We start from the raw sequence: 13,890 nt of genomic DNA, 5'->3' as shown, positions 1-13,890 counted from the left end.
GTTAGTCGTACACGTCCGTTGTGAAGAGCAACGTGGCGGCAGGACCACTGTCGCAAAAACTCCTGCTCACCCAACAAAAACAGTCTGTGTTCTAAGTAGTCTGTCACCAGTTGAGTCACCATGGAGAGTCTAGGGTGCATCAGGCGGTTTCTTCTATTCTGAGCTACGGCTGTGCAGCGAAATTTCCAAAGCGTAAAAGCTGTCATTATCATGATTAGCTGTTCGAACCTTGTCCTCGTCTGTTGCATAGGCCGATACCGAATGGAAAAGCGGCGACACACGAGTGTCCACAGAGTCTTTGCTATGACACACTCTCGTAGCACATGGTCACTATTCTCCTCGGCGCCGCAGTTGGAACATGAGGGACTGCTGAGAAGACCCCATCTGGCCAGTTTGTCTTTCGTTGGCAATATGTGCCAACTTGCTTTCCAGAAAAAATCGCTCACTTCACTGTTCAGACCAGTGGGCTGCCTTCCCTTCTTGAACCTGCCCAAGTGCGCGTCACCTTCTTCGATGCTCTTTTTGTGGAAGAGTTCTTCGCAGGTACAGGCACATGGTAGGTATACCCTGATATCCATGTAACCACGTCCACTGAGTTCGTGTGTTTTTCGTGTCAATTTAGGCAATCGGCGTCTTTCAGTAGCTCACATAAGTGTATTCAACACATAGATGGCCATGATGATGACACAAAGCAAGCAAACAAAGAGGCTTTTAAGAACCTTGGCAACCTGGTAACCTTTGCAACATGTAATTTTTCTGTCAGAAATTCACGCATAATCATCGATTAAATACTGCAGTTCCTCAGCTATTCGGACAATAAATCGAGACGAATAATTCGCAACTACCGTGTTGATGCGGGGAGGTTGGTTTCACTCATGTAGTAAAGGCAGCAAGAAAAAACGTACGGAACAAGAGTCGAACACTCAGCCATCCTTCAGTCTTCTTATGGAGGAAATATTGCCTCAGGACGAGACCCGCCGATATTTCGAACAAAGAAGAAGAACGGTCTTTGTTCGAAATATCGGCGTCTCTCGTCCTGAGGCAATTCCCTCCACATTTCCCTACCGGTTCGCTGGATTTCTACCCGTCTACTCCAGTCTTCGTGTTCCGTATGTTTTTTTGTTTTTTGTTTGCTGCGTTTACTACATGAATAATTCGCACGTGCTGAAGAAAACTATTTGTGTACGTGAATAATTCGCACTTGCTGAAGAAAACTATTTGTGTACATGAATAATTCGCGCTTGGCGAAGAAAACTATTGGTGTACATGAATAATTCGCGCTTGCTGAAGAAAACTATTGGTGTACGTGAATAGTTCGCATTTGCTGAAGAAAACTGTGTGTACATGAATAATTCGCACTTGCTGAAGGAAACTATTTGTGTACATGAATAATTCGCACTTGCTGAAGAAAACTATTTTTGTGTACACGAATAATTTACACTTGCTGAAGAAAACTATTTGTGTACCTGAATAATTCGCACTTGCTGAAGAAAACTATTTGTGTACATGAATAATACACACTTGCTGAAGAAATCTATTGGTGTACGTGAATAATTCGCACTTGCTGAAGAAAACTATGTGTGTACATGAATAATTTGCACTTGCTGAAGAAAACTATTTGTGTACACGAATAATTTACACTTGCTGAAGAAAACTATTTGTGTACACGAATAATTTACACTTGCTGAAGAAAACTATTTGTGTACGTGAATAATTCGCACTTGCTGAAGAAAACCTATTTGTGTACACGAATAATTAGCACTTGCTGAAGGAAACTATTTGTGCACGTGAATAATTCGCGCTTGGTGAAGAAAATTATTTGTGTACAGGATAATACTATTGTTAACAAATAACATGTTAGAGACGATTCGTCATTAGTAGAAAGGGAGCGCCCGGGCAGAGAGCAAAGCAGAAGAAGACAGGTAACGAACCAGTGCACATGCAGGCTTCTGGCAAACGTGCTCGGAAAACTAACCCATTTCCTTCGCTATCTTGATATCGCATACGGCTCCCAAACTTGTTACGTCGTATGCTGCTCGCGTATACTCTTACCTAAAGCTTCTGGGTATCGCACCAGCTATCTTTGTGTTCGTATAGTGGGTGCTAATGGGTTGTTTTATGACACAGCGGGGTGCTCTGTCAGTAAGTGTCCATTTGTTTACAGTATATTGCGCACACCGTCAGATAGCTTGTTTCGGTAAACAATAAATGATAACCAACTGTATTGGAAGGAGTTTGGGGCATTTTTTCTCTCTTTATTCTGCTCTGACTGTCTTTAGTGTTTGTTTTTGTCTGTTGTCAAGTAAAGTCTCCTACACTGTTTTGCCTCGACTTTCCTTCAATAAACCTCAGTTGTCTCACGACGTAAACTCCCAATTCTTATTATCCTTCAATAAACCATCATTATTATTACTGGAACGGAGAGTTCGTGAGGAAGTCTGATTCCTAGGATGCGCCATCCTCCTCGAGCAGCATGACGCCACACCAGACAAACAAACAGCCCGATAAAAAGTCAACACCAACACGATCGTATACGCCAAATATGACTAAAAACGAAGGGCTGAAAAGGGGGGACGTTGGTTTTCATTCGAGACATGCCACCTTTATGGCGTGCAGTGTTCGGTATATTGGTTTCCGTTCGAAAATATGTCTCGACTACAAGATATGCATTGTGTGCTTCACAGCCCGTGCCATGTTTCGTTCCACAGCCGCGTAGCAACGCCAAATAAGCGGTACGTGGATTATGGAGTGAAGGTGCCACAAAGAGCAAGAGCTAGAGACCAGACGTCGCATATCGATATTAAGAACTAGCTTAGTGCGCTTATCCTTAATGGGTGCACCTTGAATGTATGTATGCACGCAATCACGTTGTACGTTCATATAGACGGGCATCTTGTACACTCTAAGAATAAAATGAGTAAAATGGGGAGTAATTGCAGCTTCTACTCTCCTAGTCTGCAATTGCTCCCCGTTTTAGTCCCCTAAACCGACATTTAGTCCCGCCATTTACTCCCGCAGGACTGCAAATTGTCACTGAACTTCGCGAATGGTCTCCTGAATGCAACAGACTACGTAAATATGTGCCCTTGGTCAATTTGAACGGCATAAGGCTGTATAACTCAGCCGACGTAGCAATTTTCCAGCCACACAGAGTAAGAAACAGTCGGCGCATCTTTCTTCGCAAATTGTGCCCTATGTATGGCGCGAGATTTTATATCACTCGATATATCGCGGTTGACGGTTTGCTTCACAGTATTTTCATGCATGCACACGAATTATGTACTTGGGACTCTTACAACAGCGCTTGAAATGCAGTCTCCACTCTGTGACATTCATTTACTCCCGTACATTTACTCCCGAAAGGGACTATTTTTTGTGGCGATGCATTTAGTCCCCAAAAGGAGTAAAAATACTCCTTTTTTTCGTAGAGTGTAGATATAAACGAGTCCATCCTCGTATTGAGCTATATTGCGGTGCGTTCTTCACTCACTTTCGATCTGGTCTTATTACTGCCATTTTATTGGAATAGTTAGTCGAATAGAGAGTTCAAGTGCATACGCTATCGCCCTTGCGTCCGATAGGGATACCGTTGGTGGTTTTAGCGCACGCGCAAGACATAAAGAGTGCTTCGCGCAGTGCGCAGAATCATAACTCTATCCCTTATATCCCTTTCCTTTTTGCCTGCCTCTTTTTTTTTCTTTCGTAATAAACATACCCCTCCCCCTTTACGTACCCAGAAGCAATAGCGTACGACGCACTAAAGCTCATTATTGAACGCAGTCGCACTATACAGTTGCTGCTATACAAAATGAACTATTTTCAAGATTCATGCAGCCTTCGATTAGAATAACGAATAAAGTTCGCGAAAGACACTATTACTTCAGCAACGATTCGTACGAACGACCCCTAACAAACTCAAATACTCTGAAATAATCTTTTAAATCATTCTGTGCTTTCACACGTCAAGCGTCCTGGGTACCAGTCCACCTGGCACCTGGTCGCACCAGTGCCACCTACGCTTCCTTTTTTTTTTTCTTTCTACTTCAATTCCATTCTCTTCGATTCAAGTGCTCCACATGACCGGCACCCGATGCGGGCCCGCAGCACCGGAACCGGCGGTTGCTGTAGGCGTTGATGAGTGTTGACCACAGACGCGGCTACATACCCCTGCCTCACACAAATCATTTTACTTCGCCACGATGTTAGAGCGAAAATGCTTTAGCGCTCGCCGGGCTTCGAGGCAGCTTGATAAACAGCGCTTCTTAATCAAATAATTATAGTCCGACAATCAGTCCGTAATTAATTGTTCCAATAATCGTGCTCCTCCGCCGCCTGCTGCCTCGCTATACCACCCCTCCTTCGGCGTCCCTGGTGCAACCGTTCCACATTCTATACAGTCTATACTGCATAGTTTTGCATCGGCACACAATGTTAAATAACACCTCCTTTTCGTACTCAATTTCTTTTTCTTTTTTCTGTTTCTTTTTTCTTGTAGCCCCTTCGTTGTTGTTCTACAGGCTATTGTCTTTGCGCGGTCCCGGACGAAGGTTGTTTCGCCGGAACAGCCGGTGGTTTCAGTGCAAAGAAAAACAAACAAAAAAAACAAAAACAAAAAGTCCGCCCGATGGACTTTGATTAAAGGTTGACCTCTTTCTCGAGCGCTATACCGCGTTGAAAATTCATGTTCGCATGTAGGCGATGTGACGAGATTCATGGGGTGTCGTCGGGTACTGCAACACGTCCTGGTTTGTCTCCCAGGAGAGTTACGTAAGATCGGGGAAAGGAGAACGTAATTAGACCTCGCACGTGGACTTCGTGAACGTGTGCTAGTATGTATTCATGAAGTTTTGTTTTTCGCATGCGTTATGTGCATAAGGCTTGGATGTGTTCATGAAACTATAGGAAGCAATTACACTTTGTTCCGCAGTGTATTGGGTTTCGTGTTTTTAGTCTTGCACAGCGTCTTTGTTTTCGTTACAGAGCTAGGTTTTCTGGCTACCGGTGATAATTTTACGCAAATTTGGCGTGTGTTTATTGGTATCTATTTGGCATAGAAAAATCGATGTTTGCGGCTGTGATATTTAATCTAAAAATAAATGCACGAATTCGGATGGTCGTACTATATTACGAAAAAAAAAAAAAAAAAAGAAACTAGTAGCCCTCTCTATATTTACCGCAGAACCCAATTGAAGGGAACAATCTTTTTTTTTTCTTTTTTTCTCTCTCTCTTTCTTTTTTTTTTTTTTTGGATGCGGAAAACGCAAAATTTGGATTCTTTGGATTGGATTGGATATGAAACAAAAATATGGAGATCACAAACGCGTAGCACTTGTTATATACTACACGTTCGCGCAACCACCATGCCGTTATCCGATACAGCAACGGGTTCCTTCGGGTTCACAGCACACATTTTCGATAGGACAGACAATGCGCATGACAACTGAGAATATTTCGTCATACAAAATTTGAATTTCTTTTTTAACCCTTATGTAAAGACGAGAAAGAAATGGCTCTCCAACACTTCCCATCGCTGTCGATGTATACATACTTGAATTACAGCTCGCAAGTTTAGGTGCTCTATTCTCATATGTGTGTGTGTGTGTGTTTTTTTTGTTTTGTTTTTTTTTTTTCACTTTTGAGGCGGTGGGGGGGGGGGGAATACCTGATTTGCAAAAACAGATCCGGCGATTGTTATACGGCACTTGCCAGCAAATGCCGTAAACCAGGAACCCTGTGTGTAGCAATCGCACGTTAAGTTTCAGCATAAACACAATTGGAGTATTTCTCGGATTCGAAATGAAGGCAAGATTTATGACAAAAAATATTTGCGAAAAGATAAAATAAATTTGTACTTTATTAGATACACAACCTATCGCGTACGTCTCAAGTCCGAATGAAGAAGAATAAAATTCACGCTCCCTAAACATACGAATGCACCGAAGAAAACTAAATACTCACATTACCGGTAGTAGATCAAAAGTATACCCGACGGCACACAAGCTGCAACGCCGCAACGTCACAATTGCGGCTTTTACTACACATCGTTGACATCCAAATTGCACAAATTATCTCTCGTCGCTCGGAGTATATATACTCCCACAAGCCGAAAGACCGGATAAGCGTCTCCGTATAAAAGTGTGTTTGTATTACGGCACACTGTTACATTATCCTTCTTCTCGTAAAGGTGAAAGTGATGTCACAGGCCCTTGAAAAGGGTAGAGCCTATACACCTTTTCAGGAAGACGGCAATTACGCGTGGCCCGCGTCGCCCTTAAATAATCATCCCTGAATGACAGGCCTTTTACACGCGCGCAGGTAATTGTGTGTCCACCATTTAAAATGCTCCGATGAGGTTGATGCATCGTCATTAGATGGAGGGGGGACGGCACGCTCTCTAAAGGGTCATCATCATCAGGAGCATCGTTTCATGTGGTTTACGGTTTACTGGCAGAAAGGAAAAGTAACGTAAGAGTAAATAAAAAGAATGAAGGAAACAAGAGTTGTGTACAACAGCGGTTCATTCAGTCGCTGCGACAATATTGTCACGCGCTGTTTCACGCGCGGAATCCCGTGCAGAATGTTATGAAACAGAAAGGATGAAAGAACGCCTCGTTGCGTGCAAGGTTTATGTATAGGGAATGTATATAGAAGGGGGCGCACAGTTTTCAAGTCACATTCCGCTATGACTTTATTACCCGTTTATCCGTTCATTCTTAGCACAGGCGTAATACTGGAAGGCAGCTAGTCCAAGCCAGTTCGCTCCCTTATGCAATAACAATTAAGGAACGCGTTCCGTATTGGCGGACATTAGCACTCAATTTACACTGTGCAGCACTCGTCTCATGGATATATGGCTGAATGTATGAAGAAGAATATGGAGAATAAAGGGTAAAATAACAAGGAGAGTGCGTAGACTAACTGGTGCACGATTAGGAAGGTGCAAAAACAGAGAGACACGGACAAATAGACACAAACACAACGAGGTTCTCAACGAGGACTTGTTGTGTTTGTGTCTGTTAGTCCGTGTCTCGCAGTTTTTGCACATACCTGAAGGTGAAATAGTGGTAACGCTTCTTGTTTCATCGAGAGTGCACAAAATTTCACGCAAGTAACGTTTCCTTCGCCATAAGCCTCCAACCCCCAAGGTTTAAGTCACTCGTCACCTTCCTATTATGTCCTTCGAAATTCTCCAACATCCCATTCCATGGGATTCCACAACAATACCAAACACTGTACGAGAGGAAGCGTCTCATTGTGGCATCCTCGAGACTTTCACCGTGTACACTCACTTACCTATACTAACGGGATTAACTTCGCGCGTATCACGGTGACTAAAATTCTTTTCGCCCTTTATATATGGGAGAGCTTAAACAGACTAGGGTAAAGAAATAACAGGCAGCCACGGCTTTGATTGGAGTGTTACAAAAAGCCACGGAATCCTGCGCGCGTCCGGCACGTCGTCTTAATAATCTCTCTTTGACAAGTATCCCTTCTCAAGGACAGAGTAGAGTGGCAGCGAAGAAAGCCTTTACGATTGAGAAGAGGGCACAAAGACGATGCACAAACAAGGGGTGGCCAGCATTGGAAGAACGACAACGAAGAGAAAAGTTTCTAGCTATAACGGCGTGTCGAATAGTGAGGAGGGGAAAGTACGATTAGCATCGCAACGCTTCGGCTAGCAGGAGTTTCCTTGGCCCAGTGCTGTACGCTTGGGTTCATGTCGAGAATGGCTGCGAGCGTTCGTAAACAGTGCCACTGTGTTTCCAGACATGGTCGTGAGAAGCGGAAAGGAGCCCCGAAGGAAGTTTTGGATTATGTCATGCAAAAGGAAAGGGGTTCCAAATTATTCCCGATTCATTTTGTGAGAACTTAATCCTGGTGATATCTTGCAAAGTCTCTTCGCTCTTGAAGGTTACCAGGTGTAGATCAAAGAGTGATATTAAAAGGTAGGAGCAACTTATTTATTTGCACATGGTAACAAGACTTTCGTGCACGAGACTGCACTTCTTCAGAAGTGCAGTGCTTCCTGAAGAAGTGCAGTCTCGTGCGCGAAAGTCTTGTTACCATGTGTAAATAAATAAGTTGCTCCAAACATTTTAATATCACACTTTTATCTACTCATCACCGGCAACTTGACATCGCCTATTTTTCTGTCGTCGTATCTTCTTGTTACCAGGTGTGTGAGGCGACACTATATAGTGGATAGTGATTTGACGCTCTCCCTTCTGTTCATTACCTTGGGGAAGTTTTGTGCGCTTATTAAAGATTAACCTATAGGTAGTTTGAGATGTTAATCTGTAGCACTTTCTTAACAACGTGACTTCAAGCTCTCAACACCTTTACATAAATGCGAGTAAAAATCAAATCGTGACAAGCGATCACTTCAATTATCGTATTCAATGTGCGCCTAAATCATGTCCGTCCTTGAGTTTAATAAATTTTCCTTTAACAAATCATGTACTAGATATCTGCTTGCGCTCCTCAAGCTCAGCACGTGGAAGAACCTCAATGAGACTTCAGTGCAGCGTTGTGCCGAGCGTTTGTTGTTGTCTTGTTATAGTAAACGCGAACCCTAAACCGTATTTCGAATTTCCTTGGCTCCGTCTATGCGCGATCCGCTTGTTACGACGAGACGTCAAGAGAAAGGAGAAGGGAAGCCAGTGCGTGAGTGAGCGGGCAAGAAAGCAAGCAAGCCTCGTCGGGCCGCCGTACAAGGAAAACCGTCGGCGGGAGGCAGACAAGAACTGCCGAGGCCATCCGCTTTGGCCCCACGCGGCACCGCGAGAAGGAATCGGTACTCACCGTCCCGAGGAGGCGAAGGGCACGGACCACACGGTCCTCCCGGATACGTGCTGAGGTACGGATGCGTCGGATGAGTGGCGTAAGAGTTATGCAGAGGTCCGTTGTTGATGGGGAATGGGTAAGCCCCTAGCCCCCGGGGGGCTTGCTGGAAACCCCCCGCACCATCATGACCTTGCCCCGGAGGGCCCGGGTACGGAGAACGAAGGGGGTACGGTTGGTGAGGTCCGGGAGCACCACCGAGCCCTTGGCTCTGCAGCTCCATAAAGGCGGACTTGCTGGACACCACTTCTGAGTCCAGCGGATCGGCTGCACCTCCCGACGACATGCTCGTCGGGTAGGTGGCCGAGAAGTCCGTGAAGTTCAGCGTGGTGGAGGCCGGGTCCTTGCACTACTGGCCAAGTAAATGACGACGACCCGGCACGCTCACCCGGGTCCGTGCGGACACCGGCCACGACGTTTCACCGCACAACACAACAGGAACAAAACACACACACGGTCGAGACCCACGCACCACGACCAGCGACCAGCGAGCAATTAGTTACAAAACAAGACACCAGGGCGGACAGCACGCGACTAGCTTCAGGGAAAGTCCTGGCGGCACGTGTTGGCTACTGAGGCCTCTCCGGCTCAACTGAGAGGCATTCGAGTTTTTCTTGGTGGATCGTGAATCGGCTGCTGCCTCCGCTGCTCTGAGGCTTCCCCTCACCTTCCTCCGCGAGGGGGGGGGAGGGTGGAGAGGAAAGGAGAGAAGGAGGAAAAGGGCAGGACCAAAGCGGTGGTGGCTGCGCCAGACAAGCACCGCCCAAGCCGGGACGCAAGCTGCGCCGGCTGCATTGGTCCGCCGCCGCAAATATCGCTCTATGGATGGATATACGCACCCTTTTTTTTTCTTTCTCTTTTCCAGCGCGGTTTGAAAAGAAGCGCGCTAACGTCGGAAGCGCCCCGCCTCTTTCTGTGGAAAAAGCGCTAGCGAAGGTGCGTGCATGCGGCCGGTACCCACTGTCTGTAGAAGGAGATGCTCAAACCCCAACGTGTCACGTTGCCTCTGCTTTGTTTGTTTGAAGTTGGAGAGTGCACAGGGTAGAACCACTCCGATCTGGCCGTGCCTCGCTTCCAGCGTTTCGACCCTCTATAGTTTGAGTGCATTCCTTTTTCGTCGAGGCCGAATTTTCCGCTCCAGTGCTCGGTGGAAAACTCGCTTTAGGTGTTGCGTGCGGAAGTCGAAGGACGTGTCTGAGGTAACTCGCGAGAACCTTTGGATGATATAAGTTCTAGAAGTTAGTGTTATCGAGAAGCATAAACACTATACTCCTTACTGTGCACTGCAACATTTAAGTTATCAGACCTCAATTTCTAGCAGTGAACACCTAAAGGTAACGCAGACGAAGGAAACTTGTGACTGGCGTCACGTCGAAGGAATACAGAACTTATTACTTCTACCGAGGAGATATATATAAGGTGTTTCCTTTTATCTGCAACAGATTTTCATAAAAAGGGGACTTGCCTAAAGGGCGCATTTAAGTTTGTCATTGGAGTACTCGACGGGGCTGCTACTAGGAAACCTCAGTTTGCTCAGTTAGTTAACAGAAATAATTTAATCAACTTTTTAATTACTGACTTTAGGGAGCACAGTGCAATTGTAATATTAAAACCTTATCTTCACATGATGCGCTCGGACCACTGATGAAGCACTAAAGTAATCTCAGCGCGTGCTATAGACTTAAGTATTTCGCCTCGGCCGTCCGCTGGAAACAGAAAGTGGTCGCCAACAGAGGCGACGGTGACTTCGATATCTCCGCCCTCACTTAACGTCATACGTGATGTTGGCAAACCCTTATCGCGGTATGTTTCGCGATATATATTTTTTTTTCTTCCTTTCGTTGCTTCATGTGTTCACAGTCGCTTGCCGCATCAGTCATTTCACCCTGCCGGAGCTCTTTGCAAGCAAAAAAGAAAAAGAAAACAAAATAAAGATCGTGAAACATTACGTTTTTCTGTGACGCTAAGTGAGGGCGGAGATATCGACGTCACTGTCGCTCTTTTGCCGACCGCTTGAGGTGCGCAACAGACGGCAGAGCTAAAATAATTAGGTCTGATTGATTGATTGATTATTTAAAAGAAAACCAGGTCTGTGGTGCGCGCTGCGATTACTTTCGTGCTTCGTCAGTGGTTCGAGCGCACCATGTGAAGATCAGGATTTAATATTACAATTGCAGTGTGCTCTCTAAAGTCAATAATTAAAATTTTTGTTGAAATATCTCTGTTAATTAATCCCCCAATTGAGAATAAATACGGCTTCCTAGTAGCAGGCCCGTGAGTAATTCAATGACGAAAGTAAAAGCGTCCTAAGGCTACTCCCATTTTTATGAAAATTTGTTGCATCTGAAAAGAAACACCCTACATATACAGGGTGTCCCGGGTAAATGCGAACATAGTTCTTTAAAAATACATATACATCACTTTTTCCGAGATGAAATCAATTGCAATATAGCATATGCTGAAGGGAACTCCTTAGGAGGACAGTATCAAACTCCTAAGGCAATGTCTTAATTACCGTTCAATATTTAACTTTTTAATTATAAAAGATACGAAGTTGTCCCAATGAGAACATTTGGTTCCCTTTGGTCACCTGATACCGGAGCCGTTTTCAGAACAAAAGTCCGATAGATAGATCGTCCGCAAAAAAATCGTGACGGAACGCCTTTTTTTTCCCTTATTTTATTCATTGCGCATTTTCGGAGGCGCGACTTTCCTTCACCCACAATATGAGAGGGTGAAAGTGCACACTACCGCCTCTTGCGTCCTGGAAAAAGATTAAAAGAAGACAGAAAAAGGGCAATTCCGATAGAGTCACCCGGTACATTTGTTTTTGTTTTGCTTCCGCAAGTTAAAGTTCATCTTCGACGCATGAGGCGGCACTGTGCTGCTTCACCCTCTCACATTGGGGGTGAAGGAAAGACGCGTCTCCGAAGATGCGCAATGAACAAAATAAAGGAAAAAATTGTGTTCCCCTTCACGATATTTTTTTTTTCTTTTCGGACGGTTCGTCGAACGGATGTCTTTTTCTGAAAACTGTTCCGGTATCAGGTGACTGAAGGGACCAGATGTTCTCATTGGGACAACTTCGTAGCTTTTATAATTGAAAAGTTAATTATTGAAAGTTAATTAGTGAGTTGACTGTGCTCTGAGGTTTTCCCTGTTTCTTTCTTTCTTTCTTTTTTTTCTTCGGCAGACTTTCCAGATTAATTTCGGCACAGTTCCGTTTGAAGTCGGCCCCCCCCATCCCCCACTCCTCCCTCTCTCCACTTGTCCGCGTCTGCACGGCGCTCATGGCCACAGTTGCTTCGCGGCGCTAACAGGGAGTAAGAAAATATCTTCCCAAACAAGTAGCATTATGGTAGAAACAGCGGACTCCCGCTCTGGTCCATGTTATCCGCGAGCGACGCAGGCGTGCAATTCACCCGTTTGTAATATACTCATTTTGGTTTAATACCATCAATTATAATAATAATAATAATATTTTTATTAGTGCCCAAGAACGGCCGCTAAGGCCATGGTGTTGGCGCACACAATACACATAACTCACAGTGGATACAATACAGACATAAACGCACAAATAATTATGTACAGACATATATATAGTACATATACAGTGGGATACTAACAGAGGTACATTACAAACATAACCGGCATACGTACTTACATATTTACAGACAAATATACCACTCAGTACATGCAATGAAATATCAGCAACAAAACTACAATACACAGATTACGCGCAGCACATATAAGTTATAAGGTGGAATGAGACGATGTACTGTGCAAAACAAAGGAAAGAATATCACGATTGAAAATTCACTGATGAAGGAAAGACATAACGTCGCGTTTAAGGGATGCGCTTGAGGCGTGGAAAATATCACATGTGGGGGGAAGCGAGTTCAGAAGAATTTGGCATCGGGTAATTGGATCGCTGGGGCAGAAGCGTTTAACGTAGAAGACTGGTGGATTACGAAAAGCCGCGCGAGGAATACAAAAGTTTAGGAGGCTCAGCAGGAGTGGCGAATCAACACGGGCATGGACACAGCAGAAGAGCAGCAACTTTTGTTTACTGACCCATTTGAATGACAAGGTGTTGTATCGTTTTACGCTGACCACACCTCCACCCAAAAATGTGTGATGCTGTCAAGGGTGCGTTTCAACCTGTATTGGTCGAACGCTCAATGAAATCATACGCTCTCCTTGTTACCCGTTAACAGTATCAACAACGTCGCTGCACTGAGGCACAACAAATCAGCCATACAAAATACACACGAGCATTACAAACAATTAAAAATTGGGCGCGGAGGGACGCGCACATTCCCACGATATCCGCACCACACACGGAGCCGCCACACGACAACTCTTCTCGCCTCTCGTGCTACTCATCTCTGATCATCTCTCCAACTCCAAGAAAGAAGACAAAGAAGAAGAAAAAGGCGCTCTCCCTGTCTGTAATTGGCCAGCCTCAACTGGTAATGACACTTGCTCTTGACGAGCGCTGTCAACTTGCCGCCACTGTGTCTACAGCTCGATAATAGATACATTTGTTCTTGCCACGTCTGCCCCGGCACCTTGCAGAGTATGTTTTCGTTATTAGAGGCGAGGCCCTTAGCTCGACGGGGTAGATTCGCCTACCTTTACTCTCACCGCTTTTACGGTGGCCCTAAAGGGTTGTTATTCACTTCTTCCCGCTGATTTCAACGAAAGCGACATCGTATATATGTACGACACCGAGAAAGAGAGAGAGAGAAGAGAGCACGGGGGGACTGGGTAACGGGGGGGTGTCTGTGTATTCAGAGGTGTCCATGGCTCGATGATGTGTGCCGTACAAATGGGTTTCCTATTGTGTATAGGGGGGCTTGAGCGTTTGTTAGCGGGTGATGGAAGGACGGCACATAATGGGAAGAGACCTGACAAAAAAAGAAAAAGAGAAAAAAAAAGCTAACTGCAGATTGCAGAGCCAATCCTGCACGATAGTTTTTGAGTTAACTGAAGCTTATTTAGTGTGTTAGTTCTGAACGGAGTTCTTCGACGATCTTCGATAAAAGA

General features: G+C 45.0%; 1 protein-coding gene across 2 annotated transcripts in view; it reads right to left on the bottom strand.

Annotated features, from left to right (window-relative positions):
• The window catches only part of LOC135401330 (homeotic protein distal-less-like), a 50,571-nt gene extending 41,146 nt beyond the window's left edge, over positions 1–9,425 (bottom strand). For both annotated transcript variants that reach the window (XM_064633674.1, XM_064633675.1), the window contains exon 1: positions 8,803–9,425. In XM_064633674.1, coding sequence (XP_064489744.1) covers positions 8,803–9,127 — 325 coding nt within the window. In that variant the 5' untranslated portion in view covers positions 9,128–9,425. The remainder of the gene's footprint in view (positions 1–8,802) is intronic.
• Between the last annotated feature and the right edge of the window lie 4,465 nt (positions 9,426–13,890).

Source organism: Ornithodoros turicata, chromosome 7, assembly GCF_037126465.1.
Source record: "Ornithodoros turicata isolate Travis chromosome 7, ASM3712646v1, whole genome shotgun sequence".
Lineage (NCBI taxonomy): Eukaryota > Metazoa > Arthropoda > Arachnida > Ixodida > Argasidae > Ornithodoros > Ornithodoros turicata.
The sequence above is the reverse complement of the archived record's forward strand: the minus strand, read 5'-3'. Positions and strand labels throughout refer to the sequence as shown.